The sequence below is a fragment of the Labrus mixtus genome, chromosome 2 (genome assembly GCF_963584025.1).
Source record: "Labrus mixtus chromosome 2, fLabMix1.1, whole genome shotgun sequence".
Classification (NCBI taxonomy): Eukaryota; Metazoa; Chordata; class Actinopteri; order Labriformes; family Labridae; genus Labrus; species Labrus mixtus.
In genome coordinates, this window is record NC_083613.1 from 32,860,018 (window position 1) to 32,884,533 (window position 24,516).

Genomic DNA, 24,516 nt, shown 5'->3' on the forward strand with positions numbered 1-24,516 from the left:
TAGCAGACGTAACCAAACTAGTGCTCGCGCTATGTTGACGGGCAGAGGCGCCTGAATGGACAACTTTGTGAAATGAAATGGTCATTGCAGGGGAATGGCGAGAACATTTTAGCCTGTCAAGGACGTCGTTTTTGACCTTGCATGCTCATGACAGCCGTAACAGTGCGTTTTGCGTTCTCATGGGGACGAAGATGCTTTAGAGAATTTAACGTGTGTGGACAGGATTATTTTTTGAAACAGATGAGTCTGTTTAAAAACATAACCTAGTTCTTTGGAAATCTGTCCATATAACAGATACCGTGGCAACAAAAATACAAATCTGAGATGATCAATATTGGGTAACTTCTTGGTTTTATTACCTGAATTTGCAGGCAAACTCCTAAAATTGTTTTGTAATGTTTGGTACTGAAACATTGCCAATATGTGCATTTAAGACTGCTCTCTCTCTCTCTCTCTCTCTCTCTCTCTCTCTCCGTCCACGACAGCTATTGGTTAAAAATATGACTCAAGTTCAGTCGTTTTTTCAGTTTTAGTACTAATTAAAATAAAAAATATTTTACTCTTTCAAAACACGTGGCATCAGAAAGTATCAAACATTTTTGAAAACCTTGCTTTGTTTTCTCTAATAGGCTACACCAGTGAGATATTTTCCAGTAGGGCTTTAAAAACCAGCTGCTAGAACCCATGCGTGATGTCTGGCTTTTAAAGACCATGTATAGATTTACCTAAATAGCAGGAATCTTACTTTAAAACCTATGCCTATCACATTTCTTCCACCAAACAAGGCCTCTGTGTCGGGGCAGGTGTGGCTGAAAACGTGTGGTTTAAAAGGAAGACAGCAGAGGAGGAGGAGGAGGAGGAGGAGGAGGAGGAGGAGGAGGGGGAGACCAACCTTTATATGAGCTGACCTTAAAACAATAATCTCTCTTTCTCATTCTTTCCAACCGATCGTATCCTCATCATCCCCATGTCAGCACCCTGTGGTAAAAATATAATAGGCCGAGAAAGTCCGCCCACATGAAGCAAACAGAGAGGAAAACAAACAACAAAGTGTATCTCTATAAAGAAGAGCAAACATAGATAAGCACTGAACAAAATGGGTGCGTTAACTCCCTCTGAAAATGTCTATTATCTTTCTATTTGCTTTATACACTCCACTTTCATTTTCTGCCCTGGTACCTACATTAGTCTGGAAAAACAGAGGACATCCCCCCCCTCCCCCCCCCCTCCCTGCCCCTTATATGTTATTTTTCCTTCAGAGGTGGAGGCCTTATTAATGTAACCATGCTGCCCGGCCCAGCTGAGTATATTTACACAGTGTTGGCAGAGCACCGACACCGCCTGCCTCTAAAGCAGGAATGTGCCTAAGTGTGACATGAAAGCGGCTGTTACATTTTAATTTTTAACACATAAAATAAATACACAGCGGCCCTTAGATTTTTTTTATGAATGGCTGCATTCATTTCCAAAACCACGCCCACCGCAGACCGGGCAAAAGAGTCACTGCGATGAAACCACGCCCATTTGGAATGTCTCTGGGGTGTTGTTGTTGGGTTTTTTTTTTTTGCTGGCGCGCTGATTGGTTGGGAGTATGATGGGGGCGGGGCCTCACGAAGTCTCAGCTGAAGTTATAAATATGAGATTAAACACTCATCTCGATAGAAAGACAAGGACTCCGGTCCGAAAAGAAACTCAAGGCTGCTGTGGAACTACGACAAAGACTGCCAATTCTTCAGTGGAGATACTTTTTATCTTTTTTTTTTTTTTTTTTTATTCACCTGTTTATTGGCTTATCATGGCGTTTCTGATCTACCTGACTTTACTGACAACAGCCGTCACCTCACAGGTAAGACCGGCAGACGCTACTTTAGATGTGGTCGGGGTGCAGAATATCATTTTCAAGATGAAGAGTAGTTAAAAGTCTTATCTTTCATGGTAATAATATAACGTGATTCATCTTCCTCTGCTTAGCATAAACATCCCCAGGTGTAAACAAATGAACCTTTTTTTTTTAAAAGAGATTTTATTTGTCATCTTTAAAGACTCCTACATAAATCAAATATCAGATTTGTCCTTTGACTTCCGGTCATTAACATCCAAACATGGGATATAAAGCCAAGTTTTTGCACACTTGATTGAAGTGGGCTTCTAATTCCAGTATTTAATAATGAGTGTGTGGCTGTCCTTCCTGGCAACATAAGCATGTCTTCTCATGTCTCCTTCTTTTAAGCACAGTGTTTTGTTGATACTACAAACTGAAACAAGTTGGCTCTAGCGCCTGGAGATGACTCAAAGCAGGAGGCTGGGTGCAGACTGTGACTCTGTCTAGACACACTGAGGGAGGACTAGGGAGAGCTTAAGAGATAATACTGAATCAGAGATTAATAGAGAAAACTTTTCCTCATATTCTGATGCTTTAAGAATATCTGGGACTACTTTATAGCCACCTGAACACTCCTGATGATGACTTTATGTGTAAGAAATGTTCAACGCTTTCAAATTGTTTGGCGTTTTGGAAATCATCTCTATCTTATTTAGGAGACCAGAAAAGGATCAATTCCATTTCCTTCCCTTGTTTTGGGGTTGGGGGGGCGGAGGTCCCAGAGACAAATAACAGAGACTAGAGATGAAAATAGAAGACCCTGGGAATGTCCTAATGATAACATTTACAAGTGTGGCTCAGTGGTGGAGTCAGACGTCTCTCAACTGGAAGATCAGGGGTTCAATCCCCAGCTCCTGCAGCAACATGTCGGATGTGTCCTTGGGCAAGACTCTTAACCCAGAGTTGCTCTCGCTGCTTTGTCGGTGGCGTATAAATGGGTATGAATGGGATTAGTTACTCCTGATGGTCACAAAGCTGGGTGTGAATGTGTAGGTGTAAAAGTGTTCTCAGAAGACTAGAAACTCATCCTATGACTCTTAACAACTGCGTTCTTGCTCAAGGTGACCGCTAGCTGCCCCGCTGTGTGCGACTGCCCCGCCAAGCCCCTGATTTGCCCTCCAGGAGTGAGCGCAGTGCCGGACCGGTGCGGCTGCTGCAAGGTGTGCGCCGCTCAGCTGAACCAGGACTGCAGCCCCACGAGGCCCTGCGACCACCACAAAGGGCTGGAGTGTAACTACGGCAACGATGTGACGATGGCCTGGGGCGTCTGTCGAGGTGAGAGAGAGAGGAAAGGGAACAATGTGTGTCATGAGTGGAAGGAATTTCATTTAGAAAAAAAGACGGATGCACTTTTTTTCAAAGTCACCTGAATGTGTTTAGATTTGCGCTAAACTCAACAAAGAACAAAAATACTTGTAGGAGGTGGATGTGGATCGACTCTCCTTACCTTGAGGTCAACTCAGTTTATAGCAACATGTAACCCTCGCACATCATGGAACAAGAAAGGAGGGTATTTTTAATAGAGTAGTAGATGTTGTATGACAGCAACAGGGGGGGGGGGGGGTTTCACAGATAAAAATACCCTCCCTATGTGCACCGTGCCAGTGCTGCACCCACAAACTATGAATAGCTTCCTCTCTTCTGGGCTTAGGATATAAAAGACGAGGAGTCTGACACTTTATGTCACACATTTATTGGCGTTTCCAAAGTCAAAAGATGGAAGAGGTACCAAAATAACTGATCTGTACCTTCCTACTTTTTTGCTACCCTTCTGTTCGGGTGCCAAATGTACCCATCCGACACTAAAGGGCGGAGCTAGACACACTGCAGTCCTTTGATTGGTCGAAAGAATCTTCACTTCCCGTCAGATAAGGGAAGTGCAGGTAGCTGTTTAATAAGCGAGCAGCCGGGTTTTGAATTAGATGGGAATAACAACTGGGAGCCAGTGGCGGGCTATGAGCAGTGGCGGGCTATGAGCAGTGGCGGGCTATGAGCAGTGGCGGGATGCCATCGAGCTGCAGCGTTCTGCAGGGCTTTGAACGTGCATGCTCGGGGACGCGTCAGTAAGAAGTAGCAGCAGCAGAATGTGTGACGTTAAAAGAGTCTGAACCAAGAGTTGTGTTTCATGCTCTGACAGGTAGGGTCAGGTCTTCCTCATGTTGTACAGGGCATGTCAACACGACCAAGCAAATTAAGTTTGTCATATTTTGTGTGAGCTGAGTACATTTTTAATTTTTTTTTAGCAAGATCAGAGGGACGCACATGTGAGTACAGCGGCAGGATCTACCAAAACGGTGAGAGTTTCCGCGCCGGCTGTAAACACCAGTGTACCTGCATCGACGGCGCTGTCGGCTGTGCTCCTCTGTGTGACAACAAGCTGCCTCCGGCCTCTCCGTCCTGCCCCTACCCGCGCCTGGTCAGGATACCCGGGCAGTGCTGCTTCAGTGTGGACTGCAACAAGGGCACCTGGAGGCTCCCGCCTACACATAAGGTGTGTTGTTCTATTTTGGAATGACTAAAGATGTTTTGTACGTTTGAATGGTCACTTTATGTAGAATCCTCTGCCATCAGTGTGTGATTGTGACTGGGGGCGGGGGGAGACAGCTCTCTACAATGTTTTGAATTTAGACTGCAGTACCTATTTTAAACACTAGGGGTCAGAGTTACATATTGCTCCTTTAAGGCATGTGAATTAAGTAATAAACACAAATACAGTGAGAGCTGTTTCTACGTTTAAAGTTCTTAAAGTTAAACATTATAACTGCTGTATAAACAACATGGTGTGTCCAACGAGTGCTCTAAATCAATGACAAAGTCTCCTGCAGGCACAGAGGAGCAAAGTGACCCCCTTAATAATCAGGGCGCCCTCTCACTCGAATCCCAAACATCACTGTATCATCTTATCTTATCCTCTTATCACACAGGTGCCTCCACCACGACAACACCTGCCCGGACCTCAGCAGCACCCTGCCCTGCAGCGGCCTCAAAACAAGCTGACCAATGAGCTCACAGACCTCAAGTCTGACGGCTGGGAGAGAGAACGCGGCTACAAACACCTGCCAGGTGAGTTTTTATTACAGCACGTCTGATGTTGTTGTTCATAAGTTAGTGCTGAGTTTACTGGCCGCAATAAGATGAAGGAGGAAGCAGTCTTCTTAAATCACTCCTGTATTTCACAACACACAAAAATCAAGTTATATCGTCTCATTCAGTGACCCAAAACCTTTGGTTTGTGATTGTCCCTGCAGCCAATACAACATTGATCATACATTAAGAGGAAAGTTAAACTGGACTGCTATGTTGGTAGAGCGGGCGCACGATTGTCCCCCCCCCTCCCCATTCCCCCGCCAGCCTGCACTCACACTGCTCCAGGACTAACCGGGCCTGAGCACGGTTACCTCTTGTACAAAATGTCGTAATACAACACATGCATGTCTTTTACAGGATCATGAAGCGAGACAGGCGGACTCAAAAAATAAAAAAATTAACAAGGGGCGGGCGGTCGAGTCTGAACATCGGAGAACAACAAAAAGAGCATGACAGCTACTTTGCTGACATTGAGGCTTATTTTGAGTCATGTTAGTCAGATACAGACAGAATGGAGACTCTGGGGTTTCTCCATAATGAAGGCCGTCCACGTTGTCTACCCGTGCTTGTGCTCGTGCATGAACTGTACACCACTTCCAACCATGCCATGGCCAAGGAAGTGTAACGTCTGAACGGAGCACTCACACTGGTCAATCAAACTGAACTTTCAGGGTGAAGCGTGCTCGGGCGGTACGGATTGTCTGGTGTGAGTGCGTCCCTTAGTCCTCGATGCACTGCTTACTGGTTGGTGCATGTTATCCTCACCCTCTCATACCTGCATTTCTGGTCTTTCATTGGCTGAACTAACAAATAAAGGCAAAGCCAAAAAAAAACATGGTACTGGTTGTGTCATACGATCCAGAGGGGATGGCATGAATAAGTCCCTGTCTTTACAATGTTTCTGATTCTCCTCAGTGTGGAACCATCTGAAAGAGAAGAAGTGTCAAGTCCAGACCACCGACTGGTCCCAGTGCTCCCGCAGCTGTGGGCTGGGCGTGTCCTCCAGAATCACCAACAAGAACCCCCAGTGCAAGCTGGAGAGAGAGACCAGAATCTGCACCGTACGGCCCTGTGACGGCCTCTCTGTCCCAGCCAAGGTGAGGGAGACATGACTTTATGTGGAGCAGACAGAGAGCAGAGGTCGAATATCAACATAACTTACTGCCAAGATAACTCCTTATCACCACAAGTTAAACACCTTGTGATAACACTTACCACTCTGACCTTATTTCACCTCTGATTTATCTTCGTAATTACTGAGGCTGTCACAATGTTCGATGCTTTGATACTTTTTGATGCCGTGTGTTTAATAGCGATACCCCGTTTATTTTAACGATCACAAGATCTGACAAATAGCAAAGCTTTAAGAAAACATCGGTCTTATCTGTAAACAACATCTGCTGCAATTGAAAAGAGAGATCAATGTCTGGATTGCACAAAAACATTGGCAACGTGTCGGTACTGAAAACGAGATAGAAAGATATTTGTGCAATTTAGACATTGTGCAGGAGTTTACCTGCATTTCTTTGGTATATAAAAGAAGAAATGACCCACGAATGGGTGCTGATGACTTATAATTTTGTTGCCGTGGTATTAGTACAGTTATCTATATCGATTGATTTTCACTAGAATTCTGTTTCCCTCTTCAAAGGAGGAATGTGCGACTTTTTGATCCAGTAGATGTCGCTGTTGAGCGCCAGCATGAAATTAAAAAAAAAATGCTGTTTGGCCACACCTCCATCCTGAAGCCTCCGCTCTCCTCCAGAGACAAACATCCAACCCCTCTCCACTCGCGTTTACTCAGGACAAATTTGTCATTTGCTCGAGCTGCAATCACCTGTTTCCTGCATTGTTGTGTTAGCATGCTAATGTTAGCGCTTCAGTTAGCTCGTAGCTTCACATTGCAATTCACACAGAATGAGCGTGATCTAAAAACTCTTACAAACATCCAAATAATCAGTGAGTATCTTCTTCTTCTCTCTAGTCATTGACTAAAACAGCTTTTATACACAAGGGGAGGAGCCGGCCGTCCCGTCCAAGTAAACACGGCTCTGACAACAACACAGCCAGCGGGACTCGAGCTTCTCCCTCATTGTAGACAGTCATGACTCAGAGACACATTTACACAGGAGAGACTTTATGATTTATTTATGTGTAAATGTTGCACTTTATTCCTTTAAACCCAAAAGCTGAACATGTCACATCTGTGCTACATGGAATGATAAATTAGATGGTCTTGCTCTCAGTAAATATGCTCTTAAAGCTAAAGCCAATCTTTATCCTGAGCTTTAGAACAGAGATTATGTTAGCGGTACTTTAAGGAAGCTTCACATCCAGAGGGAACTGGGCAGCTCTGATTTACACAGCCGTGTTTTGGTGGCAGGCAGGCGCCTTTTTAAATATAGTCCCCCACCCCCGGCATTCCTGCCAAGCAACTGTCCAAAGCTAGGCCCCGTTAGGTACTCCGAGTGTGTGTGTGTGTGTGTGTGTGTGTGTGTGTGTGTCTATATTAATCCTCCATGGTGGACACACACTTGGAGGTCTTTTCTTTTTCTTTCCTGCTTCACTGAGTTTTAAACGTCTGGTGCCAAGGCCAATCATAGGTGTTTAACCGGAGATGGCGCTCAAATGTTAAATAAAAGCTTAATCTTGAAATTAATCTCCTAAATCTAAAAATAATCCCCCTCTTTAAATCCTTGTTTTGGCCCAACAAGCTGAAGTGCATTCCTCCTTTATGTGAAATGAATGAGTTTGAATGCAAAGCTGCTTAAGTAAAAGGAAAGGGGGAAAAAAATCCAGAGCCTATTAGATTTGACTTCCTGTTTATTCAAAATGAAAATGTTCAAATGGATTTTTTTTTTGGGAGGGGGGGAGAAATTTGCTCCTGAAATAAATCAGGAACAGCGCTCATTACTAGGAACTGAACTCACAGTATGATACGTATCACCAGGGAGGGCTGGTATAAAAAGGCGGGCAGGGCTACCCCTCCCTTTCTTAGAGTGGTTTCACACTAGGGACCCCGGCCAGGTTCCAAGTACACATGACCCCAAAGTCCGGTTCATTTGATCAGCGTGAACACAAACGTGCCATACTCGAGTCCGCCTGAAGAGTACTCCAGAACGATGTGGGGGAGATGTGCTCAAACAAGGAAGTGGACCGCTCTATGACGTATTTTTTAAACGGCTCTGGTTGCTTAAAAAAAAAACTGCTGTATCAGCGCAGAACGGGCCCGTTTCGCTCTGTGGCATCCTCCTCCACTCAGTGTAAATGATTGACAGGTGTCATGTCCCGCCTCCTTCATTTACCGATCATTTGGGCTGATCATTATTCAGCGAACATGTCACCGACTTTCGACCAATCACACAACTGTGGCGTTACAGACTGCAGAGGTGATAACAAACTAACTTTTAACTTTAGGAAAAATTGATCTTACCCAACATTAAGGACGTTTAAATTAACGCCATCAGGATTCATCAGTCTCTTCCAAATTTGCATGTTGTTGACATCGAACAAGGAGATGGGGCCCTCTAGTGGTTAAAATAAAGAATCACAATATAGTGTTTTTTCTCAAAGATTTAAATTGTCCAATTTTTTTATCGATTTTTAAATTGTACTGAAACGTCTCATTACATTACTCGTTCCTAGCCCGACTTTAACCCTAAAACCCTTTATCCTCCAATCACAGAGAGGGAGGAAGTGCTCTCCTGCCCAGAAGGCCCCCGAGCCCGTCCGCCTGTCCTACGGAGAGTGTTTGAGCGTCCGTCTGTACCGGCCGAACTACTGCGGCGTGTGCACGGACGGACGATGCTGCTCGCCGCGCCGCACACGAACCGTACCTGTGACCTTTGTCTGCCCGGAAGGCGAGCGCTTCCAGAGGTCGGCGATGTTCATCCAGTCGTGTAAGTGCAGCGATGACTGCGGCCACTTAAACGAAGTGGCCCTCCCCCCGCAGCACTGGATGTACGGGGACACGCACAAGTTCATCGACTAGAACTGGAGGAGGAGTTTTGTTTTTTTAATTTTAAAACGGGATGAGGTCGACTTTCATGACGAAGGCAGACGCTTCAAGACGAGGGCCATTTTTTCACATCTGGCACCAAGTGAACTGAAACCACACAGACGCACCTGAGCGCCAGACATCAGGCAGGAAGAGCCGCCTCTGTTTATTCACGCTCATAAAGGCAACCATATCGTTTTATTATTGTGTGACCGGAGTGGATTGTACACTTGCCTGCTCCTGTTCAAACAGACAAGGGGCCCAAATTAGAGCCCTGAAGCATCCCTCGACTTCCTTCTCTCCGGGCTGATTACCGGTCCGGGTGTGGAGGATTATTTTTTCGTTCAGAGACTCTCAGATCAGCCTGAGAGGAGAGACACGACGAGAGCAACGACGCACTTTGTTTTAGCACTGAAACTTTGTGAAAGCAAGAACACAACGGTCACCTCTCCTGCAGCAACATCTGCACCATGCCTATAGTATGTTTTGGTGGAAGACTTCATATCCCAGAGTGCATTGCGACAAGAAAAAGAGCGACTGACCATCCTCATCCTCCAGGTTTAAATCAATATAGCCGTTTTCACATATGCATTCCTGAAAATATAGAGATAATTTTGGGATATTCTCCTGACCTAGCTGTTCACTTCCCCTGTCAGACAGGAGGGGGCGCGACGGGGGGGGGGGGGGGGTCCTGATGTGAGACTTGACGATAAATAAAACCTTCACACATACAGCTCCTCCTGCAAATATCAGGAGTTTTCTGCAAGTGTGAAAGCCCTATATGTGGACAAGAGGGCACATTTTTATTCAAAATGTATAAAAATGAGCCTGTTATGAACACGCAGACTAAATTTTGTAGCTCTCGCTTCCGCACCACGATCACTGGTCGAACACCTGATGTCTCCTCGCTCCAACTTTTATTGCTCAGGCCTTGATTGCTTATCAGCTGCAAACAGACGGAGGAGGAGGAGGAGCATGTGGAGAGCAAAGTAGAGGGAGAGAGAAAGAAAACAAACACAGCCCCTAACAGTTTTGTTTTCTGACTTTAAGAAGCAGAGAAGGGTTTCCTACAACTTCACCAAACTACCGGGGTGCAGGGAGGGTGAATGGATTGCAGAGGTCAAAAAGCTCCAGCAACATTTGCAGTTTGAAGATCAACTTTATTAAACCGTCTAGTAAAAAGGTTGCTCTTCATACCTTGCATAAGTGCTGCTGCAGCTTTTTGACCTTTTCTGCTTTTAATGCAGCTAAAAAAATGTCTTACGCAAAACCTGTTGGTCAAACAATATATACGTGTATTTCTTTATTGGACAAACCAGTGAAGCTGTCAGATGTTTCCGTGGGTCCATACGTGTTATAAAAGCGGCTGCTGCTGAGCTCCGGTTTCATGAGGTTTTATTTTGACACATTAGTTCAAAGTTGGCAGCCCGGTTACAGGGAGCAGCCAACTGTAGGTATGTCTTCTTACTAAGACGGCAGCGCCCTCTGCTGGTGAGGATAATAAACTACAGTCAAAGGTGGCTCTGTTTGTGTTTGATGATTATGTTCAACTGTTTAAAACATTCATTTTCAAACTGTGGTATGAGTCTCTGATGTTTTATCTTTTAAGCAAAAATGTACATATCAAATGGTTGATGAGCAAAGCTGTGATGGCGAGCGGAGGAAGCAAATATGACGGTTAACATTTTTTTTGCATATGTGGATACGTCGAGCAGCACAGCAGGAGCTGAAGTCGACGACGGTGAACCCAGCACAGGTGAAGGTGACGATGTTAGCAGTGCCAGTGACTCTTTGGTAACCCGTAGCAACACACGAATAAGAATAAATAATATGCATATCAAGAATAAAATGGCCACCTGTGGAAACAGTAGATGTACGCTGCTGTATTTCAATGTTGGTCATGATGGTGGTTTGAGAACCACTGATTTACCGCTGAGTAATGACGCCCAGAACATTTGAATAAGGTATAAAAAGTTTTATTTCTTCAACCGAAACATTACATCCATGATTTTAACAAGGAGAGCACTAAAACAGGCAACCTGCAAAGTTGAGATCAAATAAAAAACACATTTTATGATTTTTCAAATTGTCAACATAAATGGATGGAAGGAGGAGGGAGGGGGGCTTTAAAATAAATGTTGAGGTTTCGTTTTTTTTTTTTTTTTTTCCCCACTGAGATGCAGCAACACCGAGGGTCACACACACGATCTTCTTCACTGGAGAGACTTCAGACTCATCTGGCCTGTTCAACTGCAAAGAGACGGAGAGTTTCAATACTAGAAATCGAAGAATGATGGGATGTTTTTTTCGGTAACAAGGTCACTTTAGGGGGAAGGAGAGAGAGAGAGAGAAAACTTACTGTAGGAGGAGATATCGATCTCATCGGGGAGCTCTGCTACGTTCACCTCAAAGCGGTCTTGGACATCGTTCAGGGTCTTGGCGTCGGTCTCGTCGGACACAAAAGTAACGGCCAAGCCTTTGGTCCCGAACCTGCCGGCACGGGCAACCTGAGGATCAGAGGAAGGAGTAAGGGGCTCATTCATTTAAAAATCAGCTGATATTCAAATGCAATCAAGTGTTGAGTACAATTCCTCCCTTTACTATCACCGTTAACTGCACCATGATGTAATTATATATATCAAACACAAGCCGAATGGAAGACCAGGTTCCTGCACCTTATCACAAACATCATTTATAAAGTTCATCAGAGGTGTCAGGGTTTGCTCGGTACAGGTTACAACCTCCTGTTTTTAAAACGCATTAAATGACATCAGAGCTGAACTGACCCTGTGAAGGTACGTGTCTGAATCCTCAGGCATGTCGTAGTTGAACACAATGTTGACTCGCTCGATGTCCATGCCTCGGCCAAACAGGTTTGTAGCAACCAGGATCCGCCGCTGAAAGTCTTTAAACTGCTGATAGCGCGATAACCTGGAGGAAGGGATCGGTGAGAGAACATACCGGGTCAGGAAGACTTAAGAGCATTTACTGCAGACCTCTACCGAGAAGTCAGACCCACATAAATCTTGTTAGCAGGCGTGTAATTGACAGGATGAAAAAGCAGGAAGCTTTCAAATCAGAACAGATTTAAATCAACATGGTTACAAAGCTGCAGCACATACCGCTCCTCCTGTGCCATTCCCCTGTGGATGGCGATGGCGGGGAAGTTCTGCTCCACCAGCAGCTGGGACAGAGCCACGCAGCGCTGCACAGACTTCACAAAGATCACCACCTGAACAAAGACAAAGAAATCGTTTGTTTTGCTGGCAATGTCATAGAGATGCAGACTTGCTGTCCCCCTCTAGGGTCTTTATTTTTTTATATTAAAATGTTCAGAACTGCTTCAGATCGAATATCTCCGAGCTTTACCTGGTTGAACTCCAGAACGTCGAGCAGGTCAAAGAGCTTTCGGTTCTTCTCGTTGTCCTTCAACTTGCAGTAATACTGCTGCAGGCCGTGGAGGGTCAGCTTGGTCTCGTCGTCCACGAACACTTCCATTGGCTACACAGGACGAGAGAGAGAGGAGCCAAACATTAGTCAGATATTCAGAAAGCTGCAAAAAAAAAAAAACTCCAGGTTTTCGCTCGTCTGAGCACCATAATGACCCACAGATTATCTGTGCATGGTGGCGCTCTGAGGCTGTTCTCCTGGACTGGAGCGGTGTCAGGAGGACTGAACGTCCTGACCCAGACTAACCCGCCAAGGAGGGTCACTCTGCCCCTCTGATATGGCCACTTATTACACTGACAGCAACAAGTGGGCAAAGCTGAGAGGGACTTCTGAACAAGCACGGCATGAGCGACTTCAACTGATGATCACTGGTCAAAAAAATGATGCGATCATTAATTAAGTTACTATAATCAAATACAGCCACTAAAAAAACATAGCTATGGGGAGCTGCTCATCTACGGCCCGCTAGTGAAGTGACATTTTCATTCTAACATGCATCTGGGACGTGAGAGACGAGGGTCAAAAAAGGCAGGAGACCTCCCTCCTGTAATGGAAAAATTCTGTTTACTGTCGAGGACACATTTTACTTACAGCTTGCTTGAGAAATGCTCCAATAATTTAATACGTAATATTCTTGTTTTGTCTTTACCCGAGGATGAAGGTTTCTTACAAATAGCTAAATATCAAAGATACCCAGACTTGAAGTTTCCTTGACATTGTTGTTGTGCGACGTGTTGAAATGTATTTGATATTTGACTGCGCCTGTATCTGCAATCCTTACATAGTCATGAAGGTTTTTCTGTGAAGCATGTGTATATAAACACAAGCATATTGGGATTACTTGGAGCTTTTCCTTCACACTGTATTGACACTCTGAAACTTTGTTCCTTCTACTTACAAGAAGAATTAAACTAAACAAAGACACTGATTGACTCATGATCCTTTCTTTTGCATTGTTAACAGAAGTTTCTAGCACACTCCTCCAATCCATAAATATACTGTGCCTACAAGTTGACACATGGAAAATGGGTGGAAGACACGATGACTTGGGTCGCTGGTAGCGCAGTGGTTAATACGCGCGCTCCGTGTATGGAGGCTGTAGTCCTCCGAGCGGGCGGCCCAGGTTTTAATCCAACCTGTGGCTCCTTTCCTGCATGTCATTCCCCACTCTCTCTCTCTCCCTGATTTCCAACTCTATCCACTGACCTATCTCTCCAATAAATGCACAAAAAGCCCCCCCCCCAAAAAAAACATTTAAAAAAAACTCACATCCTGCATGAATTTGCGGCAGACGGGTCGGATGTCCTTGCTTAGCGTGGCGCTGAACATCATCACCTGCTTGTCGTGGGGCGTCACCTTGAATATTTCCTGGACGTCACCCCTCATGTCTGCCATGAAAAAAAATAACACATTTAGAATAAAATACAGTACGTTTTAGATAAATACGTTTACTCTTCTTTCAGGGCACAGAAGCTGAGTCAAAGGAAAACCTCTCACATCAACTCTTCACCAAAACTACTTTTTACTTTCAAACATTAGTATTTGTGTTTCTCACCCAGCTGCTCCAACACCTTATCGCACTCGTCGAGCACAAAGTGTTTGATGTTCTTCACGTTGAGGCTCTTGTTGCGGATGAGGGCCAGGGTGCGCCCGGGGGTCCCCACGACGATGTGAGGACAGTTCTTCTTCAGGACTTCCTCGTCCTTTTTGATGGTCATGCCGCCGAAGAACACGGACACCTTGACCGTGGGCATGTACTTGGAGAAGCGCTCGTACTCTTTGCTGATCTGGAAGGCCAACTCTCGCGTGTGGCACATGACAAGCACGGACACCTGGCGCACAAGGAATGAAGACGTCATTAAATACGTGGTCCTTTTGTGAAACATGGTGTTCTTCTGTGAATCCAACCCAACGGTTTCACTGCCCCTATAAATCACAGTTATGTGCAGAAAACTGATGAAAAACTCCTGATATTTCCAGGAGGAGATGCATGTGTGAAGGCAAAAAGTGGAATTTTTCACTCTGACTTCACTTGGAATTTCCACTGCCAGACCCCCATTTTTTTTTTCTGCAACAAGTCCGACTGAGCTGATGTGAGAGCACAGCAGGATATTGTCCAGAGGAATAATCACACGTCAGAGTTTTACCCACACAATTGAAAGGCGGTGAATGACATTGTTGCTAAAACCTGTTTAACTAGGTAATCAGGTCAATCCTCCCTCTCACACATTGTCAGTATTTTTAATTTACACACCTTTTTCTAAATAAAATTTGATGTGTGCAGTGAGTTTGAAACCTGAGAAGGCTTGTATGAATTTCTTTCTCACGGCCAAAATCCCAGTAAGGCTGATTATCACTCTTTTGATGTTATATCAACACTAGGTGTAACTGGATGTATCCACAGTTTTAACAAGTGGAAAGGAACACACGGGCACGCAGAAAACAGTACAAAGTATTAGTCTTAGTATTTTATTGTATTTCTTATTTGAATATTTGGTTTTAGTATTTGTATATTTCTGATATTAGGCATCTACAGGCTTGCTCAAACAATATGTCGTTGTACTTGTACAGTGACAATAAACATATCTTAAAGCAGCTTCATGACATGCCTGACGATTTCACTGGGCATGCAATATAAGTGCCATCATCCCCGATCATTCGCTTGCGGTGAATTTAACTGAAAATGACCTGCAGCTCACCCCAAAATCTCAAGAGTTTTGTGCATGTGTCAATACACCAACATTTAGTCTCTACAACATGAAAGACAAACTTAAAGTGTAACCAACTTACCTGGCCATCCACAGGTTCTATCTGCTGCAGGGTGGCCAGCACAAACACTGCCGTCTTTCCCATACCAGACTTGGCCTGACACAGGATGTCCATGCCCAGGATAGCTTGGGGAATACACTCGTGTTGGACTGGAAATAAATTGTGACAATAATTAGTGAGCAAATATTTAAACAGCCTGTTAGTCGGGGTATAATTAGATATAGATCGAGTTGTAAGGAGGTGTAGGACAAGCCAAAATGGCTACTCACCTTCTGAGGGATGCTCAAAACCACAGTCTACGATGGCACGAAGCAGCTCAGGTTTGAGGAGGAAGTCTCTGAAGCCCGAGCTGTGGATGGATACGTAGGACCCCTTCACCTCCTTCTTGTTTGTTGAGGTCCCGCTCTCGGGGGCTACCTGAGGCTCTTCGTCTTCCTCATAGTCGAGCAGTTCAGTATCAACGTCTGTCTCAGTCATCTGTGTTGGAAGACGGAAGAACATCAGAGGGTCTGTGTGTCACAACTTTAACAATACACTTAAAGTCCTAATGAGGGAACGATACTATCAACTGAATTAACATCAAGGCCCAATGATAGTTTGGCTGAATCTGGGGGGGGGGAGGGGGGGGGCACAGCTTCAGAATAAACACATTTCAGGAGAATACAGCTAACCTAAAGCTCTGTGTGAACACTTTTCAAAGATAAAACTGAAAAACGAGACCGTTAAAGACTCGAGAGAAGGTTTTGAAAGTCGACTACTGTGACCCTGCAGAGAAATGCATCCACCTCGCAAGAAAATGCAAAAATATTTCAGACACAATTTCAACACTGCTGAATTTTGCACCCACCTTTAAAATACTATTCTGTCGTATTTTTGCATCCGCCCTCAATTAGTTTCGTTTACGGTCGTTTGAGAGTGAAACACTGTGTGCAGGTCATTAAAAGACTCATTAAAACAGTGTGTACAGAACAATAAGGACACTTTACGTTTATAAATACACTTACGATACTTTGTCTTCACAGATTTGTACCCAGATATAAACGTGTATACCGTTTTTAAACACTTTAGCGAGGTGCAAGCATTTTTCGGCAGGTATACATTTCTCGACATAACACCGGCCCCCGCACACAATGGACTCCTCTCCATTCAAACCGGCTAGTTAGCATCTAGCAGCTAACCCGGAGTCACGAATCATGTTTAACCAACGTTTCAGGTAAGTTACTATATACTCTATCAAAGTATAACGCGTATTTTCTGTCCTTTTATCCAGATGTGATCATAAAAACGTGTGGAAGCAGTGTTACTTTGAACACCGGTGATTCGCTAACTCGTAAACGTAGCTAATGCTAACGCGGCTAGCATGTTAGCCAACGCAGCAAATATCAAAGTCTAAACTCGAGCTTCTCCGACAAAGTGTTAGAAGAAAAATCCCAATTGTAAATAACAGAACACAGTATCGTAAATCATGTGAACTTTGTGTATAAAGGTGAATAAGACGAAAGCAACGCACATTACCTTGCAGTGATGTTTTATGACGCACCGATGTCAATATGCGTGAAAGCAGCGAGCTAGTTAACGTTCACGGCGGAGCGAGTACGCATGCGTGATGTATTCAGAAACAACTCGGACATTATCGCTTTCGTTCCGGTGAGATTCAAAGAACATAGAAAAAGGCAACATTTTCGATTTCTAACATCAAATTAATCCCACTACAAATGTATTAATGAATTTAACTTGTTTTGTATCTTATTTACTTGTTTACATTTTTTATTATTAACATATGTTATATATATATATGCTATATTTATTTACATTTAATCTTATTCAATTATAGATATAAAGAACAATGGGTGTATCGGGATGTCTAGCAGGTAAACCGGCTCAGAGGCAGCTTTGGGGTTATTTATCTCCACATTTTTATCGTGTGACCGCTAAATAATCTGGTCCTTATTGTAGTTTTCTAAATTACGTCGTTTCTAAAGAACACGTGAAGGCATCAGTTACCCGGCAGCCTGTACACAGAGGGAATTCCATCCACGTTTCCAAGCCTTTGATTTGTCAGGTCAAAGAGGTCAGGCAGATAAATAATTAATGAAGTAACATAATGATTCATTATTTTATTGTTCCTATTGTTTCTGCAGTGCAGTGCGGAGTGATATTCTCATGAGAGGTGATTTATTTTATTCGTCCAGCAGCAGTATCCAGTTTGTCCACTTGATGGCAATAAAATAAAAAGATGGCTTGATGACATTCAATCTGTACAGACTGTTTTTGAGTTTTATTGTGCCTTGATTTAAAGCCATAATAACAGTCCCAAAGGTCTTCCTAAAGCAACAAAAAACCATCATCATATACAATCATCCTATAATGAACGAATGAAACCTTTAATGCCCCTAGGGGAATTTGCCTTACACAGAGAGCATAAAAAACATATACAGGACAGCACATAAAAACACATTAAAGCATCACATTATTAAATGAGGGATTTCAGTAGCAGGTTAAATAAGGTGCAGAGTGCCAAGTTCCTACAATCAGAGCTTATTAAGCCGCTGAATACTGCTTGGTACGATGTGATGCTTCTTTTAGTCCTCATCGGTCATTCTGTACCTGCAACCTGAAGTCAAGAGTTCATACTCTGACTAAAGGGGGTCTGCTGTAATCTTGCTGGCTAAACTCAGGGTGTAAAGGTCTGTCAGGTAAGAATCTTGCTGCCTATAGTTTAACAACCTTGTCCAGTTTGTTGTTAGTTTGTACGGACAGTGCTCCTCCACCAACACTGGATACAAAAGGTCAACACACGCTCAATGAAACTCTTGTAAAAGACTTTCTCATAAATAATCCTAATGACCAAATCAAATTCTGCCAGATCCTTAACTGATGTCTTGCGGTATGTTTTTGCAATATATGCTTAACAACAAATAAAAAACGATTCTGATTCTGATACTTTTCTCATTTTGTTTTTCTGATTATATAAAAGTAACATTAGTAACATAGGCACTTTTGCCCTCTGATTCACATCATTGAATGATTGACAGTATGCAGTAATATATGCTGACATTTTTTCCCTATAGGATGGTAAAGAGATGACCCGCCCTCTGTCTTTTATTAACTAGTACACACTAACTAAATATGCAAGTTTTAAAAGTCACTGTTTATAACAAAGGCCGTTTATCCTGGCACTGGTTGCCAACAGCCGAGGCAGGCAACTGCTTGGGGCCCCAATCCAGTGGGGGGAGGTGGGGGGCCCTCGAGGGCTGACAAACTTTGCACCACGGCGGTGGCTCAAAATGTGCAAATCTTCCAATGACAGTAGGCAAACTCCTCATTGGGGCCTAACCCGACATTTCCCTGCTAAGCGTAGCGTACATTACTGTTTTGAAAACCAAAGTTTGTCAGTCAAAGTCACTGAAGGAAAATGAGGATGAATTATCCGTCTAAAGGAGAGGATAGAAGAAGAAGGAGCGACAAAAAGGAAAAGGAGTAAGCGTCGGGACACTGGCTGGCATAATGATGAGAAACACTTATTGTTGTTTCTGCCAACATACTGTAATCGCCACTGCTCTTCTGGACGGGCCAATTAAATACAAACACTTAGGGTAAATCTCTTTAGGCACCACTACACTACTGCTCTTCACTACTGTCCAGCACTCAGCCAATATCAGGACGAGAAAAGGTTTTTATTATTCATCTTTAATTACACATTCGTGGACAATAGAGACACTGAACCGTCTTCTCATGTATGAATCCCGTTGGTTGCTCTGGCATCATCACAAACACGAGCAGAGATTCACTGAAAGTACCACAAAGAAGATCCTAATCGCTTAATGAATCAGTTAGTTGCCATGTTCGGATTAAATCCACCAGAGCCGGTGCCGCTGTGTGACACCTGCACGACCCGCCTTCCCCGCAGAATAAAGCTGCGCACTGATTGGCTCGCTCGGTTGTCCTTCCAAGGAGGAACACCGCAGTCTGAGAAGATGATTGGTCCGTGACGTGTCGGTCATATTTCGTCCTGACACCTGATTGGTGTGCTCTCCAGAATCCACCGAACGAACATCCATTCCGTGAGATCCACTCGGCTGTGATCGATGCAGCCGCTTCAAAAAAAAAAACTCCCGAGTCCCCGTTGAATCACAGGCTTTCTCCAGCGCGGCTGTCATGGTTATCTTGAAGGATATGTACAGGAAGATTTCTCTCCTTTAATTCGGCACAACACTGCACCGGCAGCTGCGCGACGACGCGGCGCTGCGTCCCGGTTGGACGGTGACAGGAGGATGGCTCTGCGTTGGACGGGGCTCGCTGTATTTGTCCTCGGTGGTCTATTAAGATTTTAATTAGCTGATAACACACGGTTGGGTTTTTTTTTTTCCTCCAGCGGACTCGGTGTGGGAGCGACGATAGAGGCGCACTCGCTGATTATGGAAAACGAGTCCAGGTAGGTTTTTTTAAAATTATTATCTGGTTATGTGGTGTTTATTTATATATTTAAAAAAAAAAGAAAAAAAAAAGGGAATATCATGTCATCGCGTGGAGCATTCATACGGGGCCCTGAAGCTTATTAACATAGCAACACGGGCCCTGGTAGCACACAACACTAACATGCCCTGCTCTGATGTTGTCGTCTTCTGCTGCCGTGAAATTCCCATGAAGCCTCCAGCATGCCAGCAGAGACACGGCCCCCATTCAAGAGCCTATAAACCATATTTATCTGCTAAAAGCATCGCATGCTGTGTCTGTCTTGTCTGTCTGTCTGTGCCATGTCTCTTTCCCCCTCAGCGACCCCCGTCCTCTTTTTGTTTTTTTTTCATCCTCCTCCTAAATGTCGTTACACAATCGTGTTGCCGTGTGAAGCAGAGAGCCACACCGGGACTTTTTTTTTTTTTTTACTGCCGCAAAGAAGGGAGGGATGATGTGTCATTTTTGGCCACAGATGTTGATCCAGCAAGCCGAGACCATGAGTCGACTGCAGAGCATGCAAGGCCCTGTTGTTCAGTTATTATCCTCCAGTAGCAGGAGCAGTAGCAGCAGCAGGCCGGGATAATGAGCTGACAGGTCCAAGGAAACCCTGTCAATAGGATTACAAGGGTTGTTGTGTTTTTTTTTGCAAGTACAGAATCACAGGACACAGATTTGAAGGAGGCCCTGTCGTCTTTAAAAGAAGAGCTGTCTTCTGTGGAGTGGGGCTCTCCCACATGAGGGTCTTTATCCAGATGTTTGTTTGGTCTGTCCTTCATAAGCATCATAGAAACTGAAGGGCTGCACGATGCTGCAAAAAGCTGACATATGTGATATCTTTTCTTTCTGTATGGCGATATGAAAAATACAGAAAATCAAATCAGATAGATGAGGTGGGTTTTCATGTAAATATTAGGCCTGCCTGATATTAAGACAACTGTACAGTGTGGGATTGCGTTTCAATAACGCAATGATATGCGGACAATAAAAATGAAAGAATGAAAATCATAAACTTCACTGCAAGGTAATGTGTGTTTTCGTCTGCGTCCGTTAAATATTTCATTCTCCGCTCTGTGTATTTCAGTTTCCCCCTTGTAAACATTACCTTCATTGTACTGAAGGTGCTCAAACTGAAGAGTGCTGCTTTTTGTACTGGTGAGCTGTTGACTCAAATCACAACCCTCAAAGGCTCGACTGGGAAGTACGATATTTCTGAGGAGAATGTGAAGGCAGCGTTAGGGAGCAAAGTCGAAACTGGCAAAAATGTAAATAGCAAACTCCCAAAGTATACCGAAGAGCTTTATGTTATAACGTAGGGACAGAAGAGTGTCAAGGATGCCGTCGCTAATGTTAGCTTAGCTTGTATCGTTGCATATTTTAAGGTCATAGGATTCTTCTTTCACACCACACTCTAAAAGACTCCATTGACCAACAAGCAGAGTCCTGATTGGACAATGATCGAAGCAAACAGTCTGCTGTCCCCTGATAGATCGCCGTTGAAGGCTACAGAGCTGCTACCGTTTCTGATTTTTGGATTCCTAAGTAAGTAGCGAGACCCCCTCGGCTTCGTCTTGGGGTCCTGCTCATCCTGTTGGGGGTTCTGTTCAGCGATGACGTCCCGCTCAGTGTCCATCATCCACCATGTGTGTGTGTGTGTGTGTACCCCCCCTTTAGAGGATTAAGGGCCTGTGTCCACAGACGATGCTGTTTGCATTTCTCACCAGCGATTATTGTTGCTAGGTTACGATAGTTACCTCCTGCTCCCCTCTGTAATGTCCGTTTGCTGTATTTTAGACAGCTCTGTTTGTTTCATATGTGCTTTAATTTGAGCAACAAAATAACACCAACAAAACATGACAACGATGTAAAGGAGTCGTGTCCTGACATCAGCAGTGGAAGTTGTACCCTTGAATCGACGAGTCGGGAACTGGAGTCTCCTCCGTTTATTGTTTTTTTGACAAAGCTGATATCAGGAGTCCCGCCCCCTTCTTGATTTGGATTGATCGGTGAGGGGGAGAAGTGACATCGATGAGCGTTGGGCGCTGTTCTTGAAGTTGAACTTTTAACCGCAGCGACAAAAAATCAGCTGACCCCCCCCAAGGGCGTTTTAGCGCTCAGGAACGGCACTAAAAACACTGAAACACAAATGTTTTTGTTTTACAACAGGCGCCGCCGGCTCAGTCGACACAGGCCCCAGTGGTATCGACTGTAGCTGTTAAATAATCAAAACTATACAAATATTAGCATGTTTACATTTATCGTTTCGGATGATTCCTTGGTTTCCGCTAGTGCTAATGCTATTGCTAATGCTAATGCTAATGCTAAAGCTTGTGTGTCTGGAAGCAATAAATGGTCCTGGATCATCAGGATTAAGGAAACTGCTGACTTGCCACAAAGTGAAAACTCTCCCTCAGGCACTTATCAGTTTTTTAGGAGACGGGGGAACTATTCAAGAAATTAATTATCTCACTCTTGCGCTGATTGCAATTAGGGCTCACAGCGGCATGACTGAGGACGCGTACCACTGAGGTATGGGGGTTTATCAAATCCTCAGTACGAGACACAGTGAGATTACTCGCAGGCTTATCTGTGAAATCCACTCAGCGTGCGAAAGACTTCGCACACATTTCAGGAAACAGGTATCTGATTCTCACATCCTGGTGACCTTGTTTTTTCAAGTGCCACGGCTTCAAAACTTCAGTATCTGATCCCACACACACACACAAACACACACACACACACACACACACACACACCCATAAGAGTGCATGCTGCATGTTTGACACGTGAGAAGAAGCCAGTTTATCCCAGCTAACCTTTTCCTGTGCACTCAGTGCTAGCTGCAGCCACATTACTCATCTGTGTGACGGAGTGGTCAGCTAATAGGCTCTGGACAGTGTCATCAGGATAAACAGTCTCTCAGCTGTGTGTATTTGAATGTGTCCATGACTGTGTGTGTGTGTGTGTGTGTGTGTGTGTGTGTGGCCTCCAGCGAGAGCAGGAGGAGGTATATCATCTTGCAGCTTTATCCCTCTGCGCTACAGTTTGCCCGCCTGCTGCTGTCCAGGTTCATTACCGCCTGGTGTTGTGTCAGGTTGTACGACAGGGACGACAAACAGGAGCGACGTGTCCTCTTCATATCAGATTCAGTTCCTCCTCACACAACAAATTAAGCTAGCCTTCTCACATTTAGCAAATAAAAGGCGATTGCAGGTTCTTTTCTGGAAGATGTTCCACATTTTTACAAAACACTTTAATACGTTTCGGCTGCTTCAGAGTAATCTCGGCTTTGTGGACACTTCTTATAGTTCAGTCTGAATGTCTTCAAAGCAAGTTGAGCTTGTATATTTATTTTCTAGTCACTTAAGTCACACCTACACATTCACACACTGATGGTAGAGCTATCAGTAGTAACTAATCCCATTCACACACCGCCAATGAAGCAGTGGGAGCAACTTGGGGTTTACTGTCTTGCCCAAGGACACATTAAAGGCTTTATATGCGATTTTTTGATCCAGCAGATGTCGCCCTTGAGCACCAGCATGAAACCAAAACAACTTGCGCTGCATTGTTGTGTTAGCATGCTAAAGCTAGCGATCTTTATTATGCTCGTATCTTCACACTGCATGTAAATTTACCTGAAATGAGCGTGATCTAGAAACACAGTTAAGCAGTGAGTACAGTATGTTATTCTTCTTTTCTCTAGTCCCTCAATTAAACAACTTTTATACACGAGGGGAGGAGTCAGCCGGCCGTCCCGGCGATGTAAACAAAGTGAAGATAGGACTCTGAAAACATCACAGACAGTGGGACTCGGGTGTTACACCCATTGTAGACAGTCATGACTCACAGAGTTATTTTCAGAGGATATACTTGATTTATACATTTAAGTGTGAAAAATCGCATAAGGGGGATCGAACCCTCGACCGTACGGTTGAGAGACGACAACCCTTCCAAACTGAGTCTCAGCCGCCTTCCTTAATCAGTGAGGTGGATCGCTGCTGTCAGTCGGATATCCGATACATAAACTACGTCGATATCTGACCCAATACCGATATTAGCTTAGATCGGTCCCATCTTCACAAGAGGTGAAACTGACACCAAATTAGAGCCAATAAATACATGATAGATAGATAGGAACTTTATTAATCCCTTGGGAAGGTTCCCTCAGGAAATTCAGATTCCAGCAGCAGGTAACACCAAAGGATCGAACAGCACACAGATATTATTTAGTTATATACAAACCTGCATTTCACCTTTTAAGCAGCATTTCTCAGTTAATCAGATAAAATGATGTTTCATAATAACATTCTCCTGCAGTATATAAATTATGGCAGAATCGCTTTAGCTTGATATTATCTTTAAAGTGAGCAACGTGTCGAGGTTTAGAGCGCTTTGTTTGCGTCCTGCCGGCGACCTTTTTGGGATTAGAAGCAGGCTTGATTCCACCTCAGGTGCTCTCTGTGATCCATTACCCATCAGGCATCGTGTCTGGCCGTGTGCCGGCCTGCTTGGTGTTTGACTGTTTTAGGGCGCTGCATGGCCTTTCTCTGTGCAGGGCGCCGCACTTCATCTCCCTGTGCTGACAAATGGAAAACAGGGAGCAGCTTGATGACCTGGCTGCTGTGGTTCAGGATCACTACACAGCTCTCCTCTCTTTACTCTATTGTTTTTGGCAGACTGCAGATTTGTAACTGGATCTGCTTAGACCTGTAGATTTTACACCGACGGACTCCCGCATGTTGGCTTAGGCGTTGTATCAAAATGCAAATTACTCAAAAATAAACACGCAGATTCTGTATGTGGCCGTTATTTATGCTGCAGTCAGTCACACGTTTTTAAAAAGCTTTTACTCTATCGTTGCATTTTATTTAAA

At 44.2% G+C, this 24,516-nt stretch overlaps 3 protein-coding genes across 4 annotated transcripts in view; 2 read left to right on the plus strand and 1 right to left on the minus strand.

The window, feature by feature from the left end:
• The first annotated feature begins 1,641 nt into the window (after window positions 1–1,641).
• LOC132992902 (CCN family member 1-like) lies at window positions 1,642–10,486 on the plus strand. Its single transcript, XM_061062476.1, has 6 exons — window positions 1,642–1,846; window positions 2,944–3,157; window positions 4,126–4,373; window positions 4,807–4,945; window positions 5,885–6,066; window positions 8,655–10,486. Exons 1-6 carry the CDS (start codon window positions 1,796–1,798, stop codon window positions 8,958–8,960), a joined length of 1,140 nt encoding a protein of 379 aa, XP_060918459.1. The 5' UTR covers window positions 1,642–1,795; the 3' UTR covers window positions 8,961–10,486.
• A 440-nt stretch (window positions 10,487–10,926) lies between these two features.
• On the minus strand, window positions 10,927–16,806 carry LOC132992912 (ATP-dependent RNA helicase DDX39A). Its single transcript, XM_061062491.1, has 10 exons — window positions 16,701–16,806; window positions 15,455–15,662; window positions 15,207–15,334; window positions 13,972–14,248; window positions 13,686–13,804; window positions 12,336–12,467; window positions 12,089–12,198; window positions 11,753–11,897; window positions 11,326–11,473; window positions 10,927–11,216 (listed from the first exon to the last, which is right to left on the minus strand). The coding sequence occupies exons 2-10, from the start codon at window positions 15,660–15,662 to the stop codon at window positions 11,200–11,202; spliced, it is 1,284 nt and encodes a 427-aa protein (XP_060918474.1). The 5' UTR covers window positions 16,701–16,806; the 3' UTR covers window positions 10,927–11,199.
• Window positions 16,807–19,060: 2,254 nt separating this feature from the next.
• evi5l (ecotropic viral integration site 5 like) overlaps window positions 19,061–24,516 on the plus strand; it is a 53,371-nt gene continuing 47,915 nt past the window's right edge. For both annotated transcript variants that reach the window (XM_061062332.1, XM_061062341.1), the window contains exon 1: window positions 19,061–19,620. The gene's annotated coding sequence lies outside the window, so the exon portion shown is untranslated. The remainder of the gene's footprint in view (window positions 19,621–24,516) is intronic.